This window comes from Amblyraja radiata, chromosome 25 (assembly GCF_010909765.2).
Source record: "Amblyraja radiata isolate CabotCenter1 chromosome 25, sAmbRad1.1.pri, whole genome shotgun sequence".
In the NCBI taxonomy this organism is placed as follows: Eukaryota; Metazoa; Chordata; class Chondrichthyes; order Rajiformes; family Rajidae; genus Amblyraja; species Amblyraja radiata.
This window is the reverse complement of record NC_045980.1, coordinates 12386804-12407490: the sequence shown is the minus strand read 5'-3', so window position 1 is coordinate 12407490 and position 20687 is coordinate 12386804. Positions and strand designations below refer to the sequence as shown.

The window sequence follows — 20687 nt, the reverse complement described above, 5'->3', positions numbered from 1 at the left end:
AGCATTTTGTGTCCATCTTCTGTGCAAACCAGCACCTGCAGTTCCTTCCTACACGTCAAGTTTTCAGGACTCATTTCCACAAGGATTGTGGTGGAGATAGGCTTCTTATTCTCAGATTGCTGTTAATTAACCCAGTTATTGAATTGCTCCCTGTTGATGCAGTTTTATTCCAGGACAAGAAAATTATGCCAAGTACTTAGTTTTTCATTCCTTAATTTTGGTTTGCCTTTCATCTTTTTAGAATGCACCTCAAATTTACTGCGGAAAAAGTGAGGCACTTTAACTGTGGATCAATTCATGGTTTTCATCCTATGTTCAAAGCACTTTTGTTGTACAAACCAGTCAAAAATTAAATGACGATGTATTGTCATCTTCAGTCACTTCAGTCACAGAGGACACAAATAAACATTTTGATATCTTTTTACCATGTGCATTAATATCTATTTAAATGCATTGGATTCCTAAGGAAGTTTAATATGCTGATATAGTTTGGGTAATAGTTTAATGGATGCGTTCTTAATTTTCGGCAATCATAGATAATTCAAAGGGCTTCAAACAATCGTCATTTTTAACCAGCCCATAACAAAGCTCTTTGAAGCCGTAGGTTTGATTAACAGCTCTGTTAAGTTTGAAGACACATTTCCTATGTTTTTGTTCGTGGCTAGCTTCAAACGGCAGCTAGTTTAAGAAATCAAGAATAGAAAGCTAATCAGGGACTCATTAGTATTGCCTCATCCTACCATATACAAAGGATATGCAGATGTGTTAGATGGAACGGGGTGGGAGTATGTGCATTTAAGCATGAAAATCAACACTGATAAACGCTACGAATAAAATCTTTTATCAGTGAATGTAAAAATAAAACTGTTGTTCTGTAGACATACGAGATATTTCCTGTCGCTGATTGTTCCACAAGGAAGTTTCAAACGATACCTGCCAACGTGTTAAATGTGACTAAATAAGACAACTCTTCAACCAGCTGAATCTGTCGATAAGCACAAATTGTATTCGGTGAACTGGAAGACTGACACAGTCAGCTTCCATGTGATGTGAGCCTCTTCTGCTATATCTGAAAACAGCTTTCGGGTCAATATACGCCCTAAGCTGCCACTCTTCCTTACAACAACCACAGAGTTAACCATCTGCTTTGACAATTACATCAAGTTCCTCCACGCTCAAGAGTTCTACTTTCAATTAGTTTTGTGCAAGGCACTGGTGTCCAGCAGGAAGCACAGGCAGGTGAGCCGTCAGTAGTCACTGCTCATGCTGCTTTTAACCAGCTGCTCAGAGCAATGTGAGAGAAGCCTCGTTTAATCCACCCTCTCATTTCATTTTTTTTTCCCCAATGAAGAACTAGATCACTTTTGTTTGGCCTGAACCGCAAAAGCAAATCTGACAAAGTTCCCCGTAGTCATAAAATCATACCGTGGAAACAGGCCCTTCAGCCCAACTTGCCCAGTCCCACCTGCCTGCGTTTGGCCCACATCCCTCTAAATCTGTCCTATCCATGTACCTGTCTAACTATTTCTTAAAAGTTGCGATAGTACCTGCCTCAACTACCTCTGCTGGCTTCATCAGAAGGGTCTTGACCCGAAGCATCACCCATTCCTTTTCTCCAGTGATGCTGCCTATCCCACTGAGTTACCCCTCAACTTAGGGGTAACTCAAGATATAATGTGATTATTAGTTGTTATTGAGGTGAAGAGTGAAATCAATTGGTTTTAGCAACCACTTATTCAATTGCATTTCATGCCACCACTTCTCCCCAGCCCGCTCTTGAACAGATTTTCTTTCTCCAGATACCCTTCCCACTCCCTTCATGTCCACTCCATGCTTTTTGTTTAGTTGAGAGATACAGCACGGAAACAGGCCCTTCAGCCAACCCCGTCCGCACCGACCAGCAATCCTCGTACACGAGCGCTATCCTACACACTGGGGACAATTTACAATTTTGATTTTTAACCAAAGCCAATTGAGCTACAAAGCTGTTTGTCTTTGGAGTGTGGAAGGAAACGAGAGCACTCGGGAGGAAATCCACGTGGTCACAGTGATAACGTACAAACTCCATACAGACAGCACCCGGGGTCAAGGTTGAACCCAGGTCTCTGGCGCTGCAAGGCAGCAACTCTACTGCTGCACCGCTGTGCCACCCATTTGTCATGGTTTGGTGTGGAGGGGCTGGCTGGTGAGGGCTTAAAACTGGTTAAGATTAAACCCCAGTCATATTTCAAATTTACCAACAATAACATCACCACCACAAAATTGTTGCAAATTGATCAAACTGTACAACTGACATTCAGGTGACTAACTAGTCCTGCCTATCGGTCTGACATTACCATTGTATCTCTTGACTGAGTGCAAGCTCCAGTGGTGTAAAGCCAGCATTATCTCCACCTCCTGTAAGTTTACTAATGGCTCATTTAGATTATATGGCTCCCTATTTATTTTGGACTCTTGCCTGATACAAATGAATTGAAATATAAAAGTGTCCTCTTTCCTACCCTGAAATTGGCACATAATTAATGAATACCAAACTAAATCCTGTGCCTATGACAGTACAGTCAGTAGTTACCCAGTTTTGACTATTGCCCATACCCAATGTATATACTCAAATTATATCCAAAAGAATAGGACTAAAATCCTGCTGAGCTAACAAAGAGACAGCAAGGTGGGGCAGCAGTAGAGTTGCTGCCTTATAGCCCCAGAGACCCGGGATGAAACCCGACCACGGGTGCTGTCTGTATGGAGTTTGTACGTTCTCCCCGTGGCCCGCTTGGGTTTTCCCTGGGTGCTCCGGTTTCCTCCCACACTCCAAAGTCATAAAGGTTTGTAGGTTCACAAAATGCTGGAGAAACTCAGCGGGTGCAGGGTTTCGGCCCGAAACGTCGCCTATTTCCTTCGCTCCATAGATGCTGCTGCACCCGCTGAGTTTCTCCAGCATTTTGTGTACCTTCGATCTTCCAGCATCTGCAGTTCCTTCTTGAACACGAAGGTTTGTAGGTTAATTGGCTTCGGTAAATTGTCCCTAGTATGCAGGATAGAGCTTGTGTAAGGGGTGATCTCTGATCGGCACTGTCTTGTTGGGCTGGGCCTGTTTCCATGCTGTATCTCTGAAGTCTGAAGACAGTAAGTGATAAAGCAATTTCACAAGTCAAACTCTATGTTTCACTGGAGAATAAATTATAGGAAAGTTAAGGTTTCTTGATCTAACCTCTTTTTTTTTTTTAATGATTTATGATTTGGTTTGTTTTATAAGAATTGAGATTTAAAAGAGTAGAATGATTGTATTAGTATCATTGGATCTGCTAGATCCAGCATGCAAAGAGTCGCCATATTCTGATGCCACTTTGATCAGTAACATTTAGAGATACAGCGTGGAAACAGGCCCTTCGACGCACCAAGTCCGCACCGACCAGTGATCCCCGCACATTAACACTATCCTACACACACTAGGGATAAATTACATTTATACCAAGCCAATTAACCTACACACCTGTACGTCTTTGGAGTGTGGGAGGAAACCGAAAATCTCGGAGAAAACCCACAGGGAGATCGTACAAGCTCCATTCAGACAGCAGCCGTAGTCGGGATTGAACCCAGGTTTCTGACGCTGTAAGGCAGCAAATCCACCGCTGCGCCACCGTGCTGCATAAATGGCAGATTATCTGTATTGAAAAAAGACTGCTTAACGAGTGTTTTCCAAATAAAACAAAATGGATCAATAATGTTAGCAAGAGAAGAATCCATGCAATTTTATCTTTGGTCATTTTTCTTTCTATTGATAAATTAGGCAAACACTACTCATCAAATTTATGGATATCTTAAAATCACTACTGAAATAAGTTTGAATCGTTTGAGAAAATATCCCAGGTTTACAGCAAGAAATTTTATTTTCAAACAACTTACAATTTAAAGGGATTTATACCGGAAACATGTGCAGTTAAAAGACAATGCCTTATCTTTAACTGATCAATGAAGTGTCAGCCCAGGAAATGGATGGTCTCATTGATATTAGATAGGTCATGCAGGATCCCAAAGAACGTACATGCTTCATGACCTGCAGCAGATTGAAAGCCAAGCTCATTATATACAGTGTTCAGATGGTGGTAGGGTAAGTCAGAGGGTGGCAGTGAAGGGTTGTTTTCCAGATTGGAGGCCTGTAACCAGCATTTTTTGCAAGTATCGGTGTTGGGTCCAATGTTGTGTGTCATCTATATGAATAGTTTGAATGCAGACAGCACAAAACCTGGCGTTATAGTGGACAGTGAAAAGGTTGTCTACGATTACAAAGGGGTCTAAATAGGCTGGAGACGTGGGCCAAGGCATGGCAGATGGAATTTCACTCAGACCAGCGCGAGGTGTGATGTTTTGGTAAGAACAGGACTTGTACAGTAAATGGTAAGGCCCAGGAGGGTGTTGTAGAACAAAGAGGGGGACAGATACATAGTTCCTTGAAAGTGGTGACATGGGTGGGCAGGGTGAAGAAGACATTTGGCACACTTGCCTTCATCGGTCAGAGCATAGAGTACAGGAATTACACTTCAGTATTAACCAGCATCTGCAGTGCCTTCCTACACATGTAATGTTACAGTTGTACAAGACATTGATGAGGCCACACTTTCTGTATTTTCTGCAGTCCTGGTTGCCCAGCTATAGGAAGGATGCCATTAAGCTGGAAAAGTGCAGGAAAGATTCCTAGTGACTGGGACTGGGGGCTTGAGTTATAAGGAGAGATTGGATAGGCTGTGAATCTGGAGCTCAGGAGGTTGAGGGGTGACTGCATAGAGGAATGTAATATTATGAGGGATGTAGGTGGATTGTTACAGTATTTCCCCCATGGTACAGGAGGGCATAGTTTTAAGTTTAAGAGATGAAATATTATAAAAGAGACCCAAGGGGGATCGTTGCCATATGGAGGTGGTTTGTGTATGAAGCAAGTGGCCAGAGGAGGCTGTAGAGGCAGATGCAGTTACAATATTCAACAGACATATAATCAGGTACACGAATAGTAAAGATTTTACAGCGATATGGGCCATGTGGGACTAGCTCAGATAAGCATCTTGACTGACATGGACAAGTTGGCACGAATGGCCTGTTTCCATGCTGTGTAACTGTAACAAGATCACTACAGAATTTAGTAACCCGCATATTGAGCAAACAATCACAATCTGTTTTGCTTTATTAACCGTTCCTTTGAGTCAGACACATACATAATGTTTTAAACATTTTCTGTGCTTTTACAACTGAGGGAAAAAGGCAATGACAAAGAATCTGCTGTGGTACTCAACATTATTTTTCCATTAAAACCACCGTTTAATTTATACCATAAATTCTACCCCACTGGTCAAAATCTGTGACAACTTAAGACTTGTGCAATCTCAGTTTTTCTGACATAAACTGAATTTTCAAATAAGGGATATCAAATGCAATAAAAGAGTTTAAAACACAGTTGTGTAGTGCAGGTTTGTTGTGCATTAGAGGATCAATTATCTCATTATTATGTTGTCATGCAGAACTGAGACAGCTAAGGAAGAATTGACAATGGGGCCAGACAACACAAAAGTAAAATATTGCAGTTCCTAGAACGCCGAGATAAAAACAGGAAGATTTGGCGGTTAAACATCTGTGGAAGAAGGAACTAAGCCATTGTTTCAGTTTGTTAAAACTGTTATAGAGAGGCGAGAGATTTTCCAAAAGGTGCAGAGAGGCAGGGAAAGAAAGAAAAAATAATTACAAAGGTTTGTATTAGGATGGAAGACAGAAAAGAAGCAGAAGAAGTTGAACAAGTAAAGAAGGAAAAGATGGGTTCAGGGATGTAAATTGGTGTTGCAGGATCTTTATGGGCCAGATAAACTTTGGTCGACTGGTGTTGACTACAGATGTCAGTCATTTCCCCATGGATGCTGCCTGACCCAAGTATTTACAACATTCCGTTTACTATATTTGCCCCAGACTTCTTATTCCATTAAATCAAATTAATTTCAACATCAAAGTAAAAATGAGACTATCTTGATTTAATAAGCTATTATTTTATTTCCTATCTATAAAAAAAATGTTCACATTTCAATCAGACAGTACCAAAAACCGTATTTTGTTTGACTGGGGAAAGCATTGAACCTAACTCGAGGACAGGGACACTTCAGAATTAGTTGAGACAGTATTTTTGTATCTTTGCCAAAGATATATTTCATGAATGGAGACACAGGGGACTGGCGTCCAGAACAAAAAAAGTAAATTGCTACAGGAATTCAACGGGTCAGGCAGCATCAAATGCTATGACTCACTGAGTTCCTCAGCAGTGTTTTGCTTATATTCTATTAACTAATGGAATGTAAAACCACCATTACACCCAATCGAGCCAATCTTCCAATCTTAAAGATGCCTCCATTTTACTTGTGCAACTATTGGTGTAGGTCCATAAGCACATTCGATTTTGCAGAAGCAGAGATGAACAACAAAACAGTGAACTGCACCAAGTCTCTTCCAAGTGAGACAATTACTCTATTAAATAAAATTTACTTTGCACATATATAAATAAGACTTTCAGAAATTCTGGAGTTCTGGGATGTTCTTGTAGAGCTCAAGAGACTTTGGGTTGGAGAAGGCGCTGTGATGTGTCACGTCCTTGCCAGCGATAACTTGCTTCACTGCCACTTCCACCTTCTTCCCACTGACGGTGTACTATTAAAAAAACAACGTCAATGTCAACACTGTTTCATTTGCTTTACAAGTCACCTCTGTTTAGGTTTACGAGAATTATCCCGGGGATGATTGGGTTAATGTATGATGAGCGTTTGACGACACTGGGACTGTACTCACTGGAGTTTATTGAAACTCATTGAAACTTAGAATAGTGAAGGGCCTGGATCGAGGGGATGCGGACAGGATGTTTCCACAAGTGGGAGAGTCTAGGACAGAGGACATAGCCTCGGAAAAAAAGGATGCACCTTGAGAAAGATGAGGAAGAATGTTTTGCACTCATCACTGTATTTATTGTTGTATTTATAGAAAACACATGGATCTTCAATGGAATTAATTAAGTGCATAAAGCAGATGGGATGGAAACTCTACTTCCAATCATTCCACATGACAGTTCACGTCGATATATGAAAAAATTGTGACTCCGCAAAAGACAAAAAAAAGATAGTTTGCTTGAGAATGTGAACAGATATAACAAAAGTGCGGCAACTTACAGGAATGTCTTTAGTCTCCAGTATTAAGGCAGGAATATGTCTCGCAGACAAAGCCTTTCGGATGGCACTTCTCACCCTCATCACCAGGTCTACTGTGAAAACCTGATTGGAGGCCATTTTCAAGAACAGGATGACTCTTTCCTCACCGTCCTTGTTGTACTGTGGAACACATAGACTGTCCGCAACCTCCTCAAAAGCTTCAACTGCACGACAAAATATCACAAACTGCTTTCAGAAAGAGAGCAAAAACAATCTGCTTGCTCTCACATGGACCTCCCAATACATCCCACTAACATTTCAATGGACAAATCTGCTGTAGTTTTGCCTAACTTAATTTTTTATGTTATTGCGATGCAAAAATAACTGTGAATATTTTTAAGACTAGATCTCATCCCAAAACGTTGTCTGGTCTATTCCCTCTACAGATGCTGGGTGTGGGAAAGAACTGCAGATGCTGGTTTACACCGAAGATAGACACAAAATGCTGGAGTAACCCAGCAGGTCAGACTGCATCTCTGGAGAAAAGGAAAAAGCGACGTTTCAGGTCGAGACCCTTCTTCATACTCATGTCTGAAGAAGGGTCTTGACCTGAAATGTCACCTAATCCTTTTCTCCAGAGATGCTGCCTGAACCACTGAGTTTCTCCAGCCTTTTGTGTCCATCTTCCCTCCACAGATACTGCCTGGCTCGCTGACTTCCTCCAGCGCTTTGGTTTTTGCAAGAGTTTGTTGTTGACCTAAGGATACTAACAAAAAGATAACAATATTCTTTATCTTTATCACTTCTGATTATCATTAAAACGAATGGAACTTTTGTTGCGCCAATCTTTTGAGCTTTATGCCAATGGCAATCTATCCAAACAAACCCGCCAAATATCTTCACGACTGATTAGTAATCAAGGTTCACATAAAATAACAACCTAGGCGCACTTTTAAGTTGTTGGCTCTGTATTCTGACATAGAATTTCATTACACATGATTAAAAAAGCATCATTTTTCAACGTCATTGCTTCTAGATATGTAAAACAAAGCAGTCATTTGGACCCAAGGGCTTGGAATCTAATGTGCCATAAACTTATGTAGAAATAGCAGCCAGAAATCTCCAGGACTGGACAATGTTTCCCCCTCTACTCTCAAGCTCTGTGCCGAACAACTGGCATCAGTCTACACAGACATTTTCAACCAGTCCTTGCAAACCTGCTTCCTACCTGCTCCCTACCTGCTTCAAAGTCTCCACTATTGTTCCTGTACCCAAAAAGCCAAGGATTACTGGTCTTAATGACTACAGGCCAGTCGCACTGACCTCCGTAATCATGAAAACCCTTGAAAGACTTGTGCTGGCCCACCTGAAAAATATCACAAACCCCATGCTGCACCCCCTGCACTTTGCATACCGGGCCAATAGATCAGTGGATGACGCAGTCAACCTGGGCCTGCACTTCATCTTCCAGCATCTAGACCGCCAGGGGACCTATGCGAGAATTTTGTTTGTGGATTTTAGCTCTGCATTCAACACCATTGTGCCAGAGCTACTACACTCCAAACTGTCCCAGTTGACTGTGCCTGAACCCCTCTGTCAGTGGATCACCAGCTTCCTGACTGACAGGAAGCAGCATGTGAGGCTGGGAAAGTACATCTCGGACCCGCTGACCCTCAGCATAGGAGCACCACAAGGCTGCGTACTCTCCGCTCTCCTCTCCTCTCTCTACACCAATGACTGCACCTCCACTGACTCCTCTGTCAAGCTTCTCAAGTTTGCGGATGACACAACCCTGATTGGACTGATCTAGGATGGGGAGGAATCTGCCTACAGACAGGAAGTGACACAGCTGGCGTCCTGGTTCCATCGCAACAACCTGGAGCTCAATGCTCTTAAGACAGTGGAATTGATTGTAGACTTTAGGAGCGCTACCCCTCCCCTCCCCCCACTCACCATCAACAACACCACAGTCATATCTGCGGAGTCTTTCAAGTTCCTGGGAACCATCATCTCCAAGGACCTAAAATGGGAGGCCACCATCGACTCCACAGTAAAAATAGGCCCAACAGAGGATGTACTTCCAGTGGCAGCTGAGAAAACACACTCTGCCACAAGCAATGATGGTCCAGTTTTATACTGCCCTCACCTTCTCTATCATAGAGTCAGGAAGAAACCGGAGCACCCGGAGGAAACCCATAGGGTCACAGGGAGAATGTGCAAACCCCACGTAGACAGCAGCTGATATCAGGTTCGACCTGTGTCTATAGCGCTGAGAGGCAGCAGCTCTACCAGCTGTGCCACTGTGCAGTTACTGCTAAGCACCTCATTGGAGCTCCACACTTTAAAGCTTACCGATGTGATAGATTTCAGAGCTTCCAAATCTCACTCCATTTGGATTCAAGGTGCCATCACTGCAGAAAGGAGAAACATATTTGAGTAATACAACTTCAAAAAATAAACATTCCACTGAGCACCTTATAGAATGGGGTTAAATTATGAAACGCACATCATGACTGCCTTCTACAGTTCAAAACATATGTAAGTGAAGGAAGCACAAAAAGAACAAATGGTTTAATTTAGTTTAGTTTAGTTTAGAGCTACAGCACCGAAACAGGCCCTTCGGCCCACCGAGTCTGCACCGACCAGCAATCCCCGTACAGGATTTCCTAATAACCAGGGACAATTTACAATTTATGCTGAAGAAAATTAACCTACAAACCTGCACGTCTTTGGAATGTGGGAGGAAACTGGAGCACCCGAAGAAAACCCACAGGGTCACAGGGAGAACATGCAAACTCTGTGCTGACAGCACCCATAGTTAGGATCGAACCCGGGCCTCTGATGCTGTATGGCAGCAACTCTACCGCTGCACCACTGTTATTCATTATTTTAGAACGAATGACGGATTCAAAAACCTCCAATCTATTACACATAAGAAGTTAATCCATGGAAATCCTTTATACACAAAAGACGAAAATCACAAAAAAAAGGCAAGAATTCTGACATCATGTCCAACACCTGAAACATGAACTGTTTCATTTCCACTGAGGAGTCTGTTCTGTTTTCAATAGCCTCAAAGAACAACAGTTTCGTTTATTGTCAATTAATAAGAAGGAGTAAAAGCAGTAAAAGGAGGCATGGTGCTTGTGATGGGACTGTGGTTCAACTACCGAGCTGGTGAATCCACAGCAATCCAGAGGCCCCACCATGGAAGATGGAGTTTAAATTCAGATCGTCAAGAGGAGGAATTTCTTTAGCCAGAGGACGGTGAATCTGTGGAATTCATAGCCACAGACGGCTGTGGAGCCCAAGTCGTTGAGTATTTTTTATGAGGAGTTTGATGGGTTCTTGATTAGTATCAAAGATTAAGGGGAAAAGGCAGGAGAATGGGGTTGAGAGGGAAAAATAGATCAGCCACGATCCAATGGCAGAGTAGACTTGAGGGGCGAAATAGCCTAATTCTACTCTTTATGTTAACATGGATTTTTTTAAATAGCTTCAGTGTCCATGAAATTGTTTATGTCGTAAAATTGCCATTTGCACCTTGTTTTCTGATAAGTGACACCAGACGTCGACAGGTATGTCACTCTTAAATGTCCTCTGAAATGATCAAATATCCCCCAAAAAATGAATAAGGTAAAAAAATGCTGCGTTTCTAAGGTAACCAGTGCATCAGTGAGATGCTGCCAATGGAACAATTCTTTAATCCTTAAATTAATCCATGATTCACTTTAAGGCATTTGTCATGTTAAGATCATAATGGGCCTGTCCAGGGCTCGAAATTAGCGGTTGCCCGGGTGCCACTGACCACTCAAAGCGCCGCCAGGCAACCTAAACACCGAGTCATTTTGCCCGGCTTGGCAACCAGATACTGGTTTGTACCGAAGATAGACACAAAATACTGAAGTAACTCCGCGGGTCAGGCAGCATCTCTGGAGAAAAGGAACGCAATGTTTTGTGTCGGCGGTGACGGCTGTATTGCATGGGAAATATACTAGGTGCGTGGTGACGAAGGGTCGGAGCGAATGACGGGCCCCACACAGCGGCAGCAGCGGCCGCGATAGCGGCTCCATCACCTCCTCCTCCTGCACCCCGCCCGCCCTGATATGGGCCGCTGCTTGCAAACCCGTTAACGGCGCTTTAAAAAAAACCCTCCCACACGCCGAGGCTGGGAGGAGGGAGGGGGGGAGTCCTCAGCATGCGGGAGGGTTTTTTTTTTTTAACGCCGTTAGTGGATTTGCAAGCAGCGGCCACTATCAGGAAGGAGGTGGAGATGGAGCCGCTGTCGCGGCCGTTGCTGCCACTGTTCGGGGCCCGTCATTCGCTCTGACCCTTCTGAAGCAGCTGTACCAAAGATCCTATAGCTATAGGATCTTTGAGGTGCACCGCTTGGCCCCGCACCTTGCTGTTGGCTGGCGGAGGAGGGAGGCGGTGGCGAGGAGTTCCCAACGGCCAAGGCAGCGGGCGATGTTGTTCGAGGAGCGCTGACCCTCCTTCCTCCCCACCTCGCCCTCTCTCTCTCTCTCTCTCTCTCTTGCACGCACCCTCCACTACCCCCCCCCCCTTATCCTGGGACCCCCTCTACATCCCGCACTGATCCCCATTCCCGCCTCTATTCAGTCCTCACTGACATCCCCTGTACTCCCCTCCCCATCTCACCCCCCCCAATCTATTCATCCTGCGCTAATCACCCTATCCACCTCGCATTGATTCTCTTGCCACCTCTCCCCCCCCCCCCATCCATCCATCACTGGTTCCCCAATTCACCCTGTACTTACCCCTTTCCCATCCATCCTGCACTTCTCCTCCATCAATCCTGTACTGATCCCCCATCCATCCTGTACTAATCCACGCATTCATCCCGTACTGACCCACCCTCCATTTACCCTGCACCTTCCTCTCATTCATCCTGTAGTGATCACCCATTCATCCTGCACAGACCCTCCGATCCACACTGTACTGACCCCCCCCCCCACCATTCATCCTGCGCTGATCTCCCCCCCCATCCATCTTGTACTGATTCTCCCATTCAAGAAGAATGGGGGGAACAGTTTGAAGAAGGGTCTCGACCCGAAACGTTGCCTATTTCCTTCGCTCCATAGATGCTGCCTCACCCGCTATGTTTCTCCAGCACTTTTGTCTACCCCATCCATCCCGTACTGAACCCCCCCCCCCCTATTCAACATCACTGACATCCCCCGTGCTCTCCCCTCACAATTTTACCTACTCCAACCAACACGTACTAATTCACCTGCCTCAATCCATCCATTCTGCACCGACTGCCTTCTAACCCCCCCCCCCCCCCCCCCCCCGCTATCTATCCATCCCGCACTGATTCACACACACCCCCCCTCCCTGACCCTATTGTCTTGGAAATGTCTTCAGAGCGAACATTGACTATGTTTGATAACGGAATGCAATCAAGTGTGTTTTAATTCCCAATGTTATTATTTGTTTTAATCCATAAAGATGGATTAATTATATTGTGAATACGTGAAACATTAAAACCGCAGTGTTCGATTGTTACTGCTACCGTTGACACGTTATTACAGAATTCATTTTATCGGCAAATCAATGCTCTTAATATGGAGTATCAGTACTGTAGTTATTTAATGAGCAACATTCACAACTATACGTACGCATATATGTTACCATGATCCAGGATTTATTGACACAGGTTGATCATACGCTGAATAATCCAACCACATTTTTGTTTGGAAGTGGAAAGAACTAATATAAATTGCATTCAAATTGCAATGTGTAAAAAGAGTTGAGATACTGTCTTATAATTTTGCTGCATGTCATTGTGGGATATATCATGTCTTGATTGGTGAATGTTTTGATTGTGACTTTATTTGAAGCAGAAATAATATGTGAATGCTTCATTTAGTATAATTCCGACTGGTAACTACGCACTTCGTCCGAGCATATTATCGCACGCGTCATGCAAGTCATTTAAATGACCACCTAAACTGTCATTTGGCAACCTAAAAAGCTGCCAAGGTTGCCCGGCTGGCAACAGGGTAAAAAAGTCAAGCAAGAGCACTGCTGTCCCACTGTACGAGCTCGTTCAAGAGTTCTCCCGAGTTTGCCCTGATTCGAACTCGGAGATTTACGGTAATGGCCGCTCGTAGGTACTCTGGGCTCTCGTGGACATTTTTCAACATGTTGAAAAATCTTCACGAGTCTTCCCAAGATTATTGCGTTTCCCGTGTACCTGCCGTTAGCGTTACGAGCCGCTAAGAGACGTCCCGAGCTCCGACGTACCCGCTACGTTCATTCTACGTGCTTCCACAAGTTTGATTTTTTTTTAAACTCGGGAGAGCTCTTGAATGAGCTCGTACAGTGGGACAGCCCCATAAGATATACAATTGAAGGATGAAAGAAGGCCTTCCAAAGCCTCCTATCTCACTGCAGTTGCTGCCAAACCTGCATTTTGTAAGCTGGTGGGTCAAGAGTTAAACTCCCATGTTAAACATCCCAGAATTGTCTACAATGACTGGGGTCAGATGCTCAAGTACAATGTATCGCTACAATTCTAAAGCTACAATTCTGGGTTTAAAATACACATAATCATAGAATTTGACAATGCATCAATCATATTGTACTGAAGAGAATAAGAACTGGGAAATGAACTGAGCACACGTAATGCAATTCTATTTTAAGTTTGAATACAGGCCCTTCTGCCTATCGAGTCCACACCGACCATCAATCACCTGTTCTCACTAGTTCTGTTATCCAATTTTCATATCCACTCCCAACACACTAGGGTGATTTACAGAGACCAATTTACTGACAAACCCGCATATCTTTGGGATGTGGAGAAGAAACCAGAGCACTGGGAGGGAACCCATGCGATCACAGGGAGAACATGCAAACTCCACACAGCTAGCACCCGAGGTTAGGATCAAACCCAGGTCTCTGGTGCTCCACAAGCTGCCCCATTGTGCTGGCAATGTATAACCAAAGAAATAGACATGAAAATCATGTTTAACCCACCATGTTTAACAAGCACTGTATCCTTATGATGTCCAAATAAGGATTATATCGTTCATCATCCTTTTTACTATTTAATTTCCAATGCTGTCCATCCAATCTTTGCTTTTGTTCCAATCTTTGCCCCCCACCCCCTTACATTCTCTGTACCTTAAAGCTTGTTTTAATCTCCAACCATTTCCATTTCTGATGAGAGGTTATGTTTTGAAGCATTGATTTTGTTCCTGACAGCATTTCCTGATAACATGATATATATCTGCATGAACAGTCCTGAGACGCTAGTACACTTACGGGCAGGACCGAACATCAGAAAGCTGGTGAGATGCCGTTTTTTAAAATCTAACATGGTCAAAATCTGGGCATGCTTCTGTGATGTTTCAATCAAAATATTTGCCAATGAACCTACAAATTGTTTAGTTTAGTTCAGTTAAGAGATACTGCTTGGAAAACAGGCCCTTCTTCCCGCCGAGTCCACGACAACCAACGATCACCCGTACACTAGTTCTATGATATCCCTGTTTTGCATCCTACACACTAGGGGCAATTTACAGAAGCTGATTAACCTACAGATCCACACGTCTTTAGGATGTGGGAGGAAACAAGAGAATCCCGAGGAAAAACTCACGTGGTCACAGGGAGAACGTGTAAACTCCACACAGACAGCATCCCTAGTTAGGATCGAACCCGGTCCCTGGTGCTGTGAGGCAGCAGATCTACCACTGCACCACTGTGTATTGAAACTAAATACAGGAGAGAGGAAAGGAAAATTTCCTGTGGCACGGTGCCTGTGACATGGGTTCGATCCCGACTACGGGCGCTGCCTGAACGGAGTTTGTACCATGATCTGCGTGGGTTTTCTCCGAGATCTCCAGATTCCCCCCACACTCCAAAGACGGACAGGTATGTAGCGTAATCGCCTTGGGTTTGTATACTTGGTATATGTGTAAATTGTCCCTAGTGTGTGTAGGCTTGTGATAATGTACGGGGATCGCTGGCCGGTGCAGACTCGGTGGGCCGAAAGGCCTGTTTCTGCGCCGTATCTCTAAACTAAATTGAAACCTGCATAGACCCAGCCAAATTGATACAATGTCAGAGACCAAATCGATAGTGATGACTGGTTTTGGCAGTTCTCCTTTTCTTTCTCTTTTTATCCTTTTACAAAGTTAGATTAAGGATATCCTGATTGCAGATTGGATTAAATAAGACCTTAAAAACTTGTCCTAATTTAATTGTGTCCATGTCTCCCACGTTTCAGGTATTCTGCCTCATCTGCGCATTTTTGAAAGGGAATGCTTGCCATTCAGCTGACAACAGCACTATTTTGCATTGTTTAATAAGTCTTATTTTTTGAAGGAATATTTTCCACAGTGCAGAACGTTTTATAACATAAATCAGAACAAAAATAAATCAACTTTCCAAGAAGTTTTATAATTTTGGTACAGACAACCATAAAAATTTATTATTAATAAAGAAAGTGATAAACCAAACCATCTGTGCCCATGCTCAAATTCCAAATGTAGCTCTTGATAATTGTTCGAGCCATATAGCACATACAGTACAGACACATGGGCTTTGACCCACTCTGTCCATGCTGATAGCTTTGCCCATTGACAGGAATCCTTTGCCCACATTATGTCCATATCCTTCAATGCCTTGCCTGTTCAAACACCTGTCTAAATGTCTCCTAAATATCTTAATTGTATCTGATTCCAACACCATGGGACAGTGGCGCAGCGGTAGAGTTGCTGCGTTACGGCGCTTACAGCGCCAGAGACCCGTGTTTGATCCTGACTGCGGGTGCTGTCTGTACGGAATTTGTACATCCTTCCCCCGTGACCGTGTGGGTTTTCTCCGAGATCTTCGGTTTCCTCCCATACTCCAAAGACGTACAGGTTTGTAGGTGAATTGGCTTGGTTAAAGTGTAAATTGTCCCTAGTGTGCGTAGGATAGTGTTAATGTGCGGGGATCGCTGGTCGGCGAGGACTCGGAGGGCCGAAGGGCCTGTTTCCGCGCTGTATCTCTAAACTACACTAAATCGCTTCAGGCAGGTATCTACTTGTCAGATATCAACCAATCCCTTTGGCAAATTCTTTCTCCTCAAATCCCCTTTAAAACTCTTGTTCTCACCTTAAACTCGTGCCATCTTGCTTTTGATGCCATTATACAAATAAGATTTTGACTTCTACCTTATCTACTTCTCATAATGTATTGGGTGGCCCCTCCATCCCCTTCCGCCCAGCGAAACCAAGCACATTCTATCAAATCTCTCCCCAGTGGCGCAATGGTAGAGCTGCTGCCTCACAGCGCTCGAGACTCGGTTTCTGACTACGGGTCCTGTCTGTACGGAGTTTGTACGTTCTCCCTGTGACTGTGTGGGTTTTCTCCAGGTGCTCCAGTTTCCACCCACATCCCAAAGATGTGCAGATTTGTAGGATAAATGGCCCTCCGTAAATTGTCCCGAGTGGCCTATTGGGATAACTAATGTGAACGGGTGATGAATGGTCGGTTTGGACTTGATGGGCCGAAGGGCCTTTTTCCATGCTTTATCTCTAAACTAAATTAATATCTAAACTCTTCCAATCCTGGAAACACCTTGGCAAATCTCCTCTACATTGTCTCCAGTACAATCACACCCTTCCTATGGCGTGGCGCTCAGAACTGTGCACAATATTCTAAGGGCAGTCTAACTAGTATTTTGTAAAGTTGTAAAATAGCATTCCAACTGTGCATACCACCCTGCTCTATGATGGTAGCATGCCACAAATAGTGTTCACGACCCTATCTACACATGTTGCCACATTCAGAGAACAATGGACTTGAACTATAAGATCCCTGTGTTCATCCACATTCCTCAGAGCCTTACCTTTTAATGTATATGACCTACCCAAATTTGACTTCCCACTTGCATTTGTTGGGATTACATTGTATAGTTTAGTTTAGTTTAGTTGAGAGGTACTGCGCGGAAACAGACCCTTTGGTCCACCGAGTCCTCACCGACCAGCGATCCCCGCACATTAACGCTATCCTACACACACTAGGGGCAATTTACACTTCTACCAAGTCAATTAACCTACAAACCTGTATGTCTATTGAATTGTGGGAGAAAACCGAAGATCTCGGAGAAAACCCACGCAGTCACGGGGAGAACATACAAACTCCGCACAGACAGCACCCGTAGTGGGATTCGAACCCGTGTCTCTGGCGCTGCAAGTGCTGTAAGGCAGCAACTCGACCGGTGCACCACTATCTGTCAACACTGCCCAACTATCTATTTGATCTGTCTTCTGCAGCCATAGACAACCTTCCACCTGCCACCTCTACGCCTCACCCCTCGGTTACCAATGATCCCGCAGTTGCTGCCTGTTCCGTTAACACCAATCACCTGGTGAAAGCTTGATGAAAATGTTATTGAAGCTTTCCCCAATGTAGACACACCTTGATATCATGTGTTTAAATGTGTGGCACCACGGTAAATACACGCTCAGAGAGGAAGAACAGTTTTAATTTCCCAAACCTACCTTCTGCCCAGCATCACGATCCCTCCAGTTTTGGGGTTTATTTTCGCGTAGTCACCTTGAGCCCACACACCTAGGTTTGAACATGAATAATAGTTAACACAGCTAAAGCAGTCGATGCACTTCTCGTACAAACATTTATTGCGATTGTTGAATATTGACTGGGACTTCCTTAGTACCTTGGATGGGGCAGGATGTGTTAGGTGCATCCAGAAGCATTTCTTGAAACAAGTCGATGACTCAACTGGGGAAGGGGGCGATATTAAACCAGGGTATATGGGTGGTGAAGTGATCACCATTTCAAGGGGTGGGAGGGGACATTTTGGGAGCCATGATCATAATTGCTTAAGTTGTAATATCTTTACAGATAAAGATTAGACTAGTCCTCGGATGAAAGCACTAAATTGGAGAAAGGCTAACCACAACTGTATTAGACAAGATCTGGAGCAAGGAGATTAGGATGGCAAATCTGCATCTGACACATAGGAAGCTTTTAAAGGCAAGTTGTTCAGAATTCAGAATCAGCAAGTTCCCACGAGGAAGAAAGACAAGGGTGGCCAGATTCAGACACCTTGTATGACAAGAGATATTGTAAGCTTAGTCAAAAAGAATGAGGAAGCAGGTTTAGGAAGCTGAAGTCAGGCAAGGCCCTTCAGGAGTGTACGAAAGCAGGAAAAAACTTAGACAAGGAATTAAGGGACCAAAAAGAGCCTTGAAATGACCTAGGTAAGTCGGATTCAGGCGAATTTGAAGACATTTCATACATTTATTAGAAGCAAGAGGGCAGCTTGAGAGGGTAATGTCTGTTCGAGGACAAAAGAGGAAATATATGTCTGGGCAAGGTCCTTGATAAGTCCTTAGATTTGGTACTCATCAGGGAGGACATAGAAGATGGTGAGATTAGAGAAAGGTATATTTACATTCTAGGGCATGTCGATATTAAGAAGGAAAAAGTGTTGCATGTCTTGGAAAAACATGAGGTGAAAAAGTTCCCAGGAGCTGGGATCTATCCCAGGATACTGAAGGAAGCAAGGGAGGAGATTGACCGAAATCTCTGTGTCTTCTTTTACCATGGGCGAGGAACCAGAAGGCTGAAGAATAGTTTAAGAAGCCCAACAGGGATAATCTGGGAAGGGATAGGCTGGCGAGTCTTACATCAGTGATAAGAGGAGAGTCGGAAGAAGGGTCTCGGCCCAAAATGCCACTTATTCCTTCTTTCCAGAGATGTTGCCTGTCCCACTGAGTTACTAACACATTTACAAAAGCATACCCTTATTAAGGACAGCCAGCATGGTTCTGTGCAGGGGAGGACCTGCCTCACAAGCTAGAAGCAGATACGATAGCAAAGAGGCATTTAGACAGACATGTAAACGGGCATGGAATAGAGGGATATAGACCATTAACAGACAGGTGAGATTAGATTACATTGACACTTGGTTGGCACAGACATTGTGGGCCAAAGGGCCTGTTCCTGTGCTGTACCGTTCAATGTTCTTTGCAAATTAATTACATCAGAACATTATCCTCATATTCATTTTGATTGCAAAAGAATATATTGTGCATTCAGTTACTCGGACTCGAAGAAGAAGTTACACAACGTCACTGTTCCTCTTCAAACCAATTAAAGAAAGAAAACTAACAGTCTGCATCTGGTTTCTTTTTTTTTTAAAGGGCAATCATATAATATTTAATTTTAAAGGATATTGGATTATATCACCAGTAAAATATTCACATGCGATTTAAGATTTATATTTGCCAAAAATGTCTAAGATTTATTCTGTGTTGTCTGTTTCCTATCAGGGATGTTTAAACATTATTTAGTGAAGATAGATTGTTGCAAATGACAAAATAAGCCATTCTCAAGCTTTATTTATGTGTTTGGAAGTTGCAATGAGTAACGACAGCGAGACTGTCAATGATCACTGCAATAGAGAGGAAATCAGACAGTAACTTTGGGAGTGTGTAATTGCAAAGTGAAATGTGGAAACAGGAGGTTGCTGTTCGTAATTCCCCAATTCTTTTCAATATTAATATGCATAATTTGTTGGAATCCGTGAATCAGTGAAAACTTAACATCTAGGAAGTAGATCATAGAATGACATAGAATGCCCACGCTAGTCCCACCTGCCAGCATTTCGCCCATGTCCCTCTCAACCTGTCCTATCCATGTACCTGTCTAAATGCGATTTAAATGTTGTGATAGTACTTTCCTCAACTACCTCCTCTGGCAAATTCTATAATTTTATCCAATCTTTTGCTACAACTTCAATATCAGGTCCATAACAGGGGAAGAGATGGCCCATGGCGTTCTATTGTTGAGGTAGGATTAGAGTTATGTTGTTTAGTCGATAGTTGGTGAAAAGTAGGTGTTCCTGAGCCTGGTGGTGTTGGGTTGAAGGAAAGAGAGAAGAGAGCATGGCTCCGATGGTGGGGATTCTAGATGGCACCTTGAGGTAGCACGTCATGCAGATGCTTTTCATAAGCGATAGGAGCGGAATTCGGCCCATCAAGTCTACTCCGCTGCTCAATCATGGCTGGTCTATCTTTCCCTCTCCACCCCATTCTCCTGCCTTCTCCCCGTAACCCCTGGGTAATGGAGGGGAGGGATGAACCCGTGATAGACCAGGCTGAGTCCACACTCCCTGCATCCTCTTGCATTCCTGTGTGTTGGAGTTGCCATATCAGACCATGATGCTACCAGTCAGGATACTTTTAACAGTATACCTGTGGTGCAACATAACTCTGGAAATTAACCGTTTCAGAACTGGGTGAGGGGTGTGGAAAGATATGAAGTAGGTATATTCCTTTTCTTTTCTGTTCTGTTTTTTTTTTTCTCCTCCCCCTTTTTTTTTGCTGTTCCTTTCTGGTCTTCTCTTTTTTGCTACATCTCTATGGGCTCTTTCTCTCCATCTATCCACAAACTACTAATTGTTAACTTCTGGGGCCTACACATCACTACTTTCCTTAATCTCTTCTTTTTTCTTCTTTTCTTGCGTCTATTATT

At 43.5% G+C, this 20687-nt stretch overlaps 1 protein-coding gene across 1 annotated transcript in view; it reads right to left on the bottom strand.

Moving 5' to 3' along the window:
• Positions 1 to 3864: 3864 nt before the first annotated feature.
• Positions 3865 to 20687, bottom strand: part of aacs (acetoacetyl-CoA synthetase) — a 127902-nt gene continuing 111079 nt past the window's right edge. The window contains exons 15-18 of the mRNA XM_033043183.1: positions 17687 to 17756; positions 9525 to 9583; positions 7194 to 7396; positions 3865 to 6681 (exon numbers count right to left, since the gene is read on the bottom strand). Of these exons, the coding sequence (XP_032899074.1) occupies positions 6544 to 6681; positions 7194 to 7396; positions 9525 to 9583; positions 17687 to 17756 (470 nt within the window). The 3' untranslated portion in view covers positions 3865 to 6543. The remainder of the gene's footprint in view (positions 6682 to 7193; positions 7397 to 9524; positions 9584 to 17686; positions 17757 to 20687) is intronic.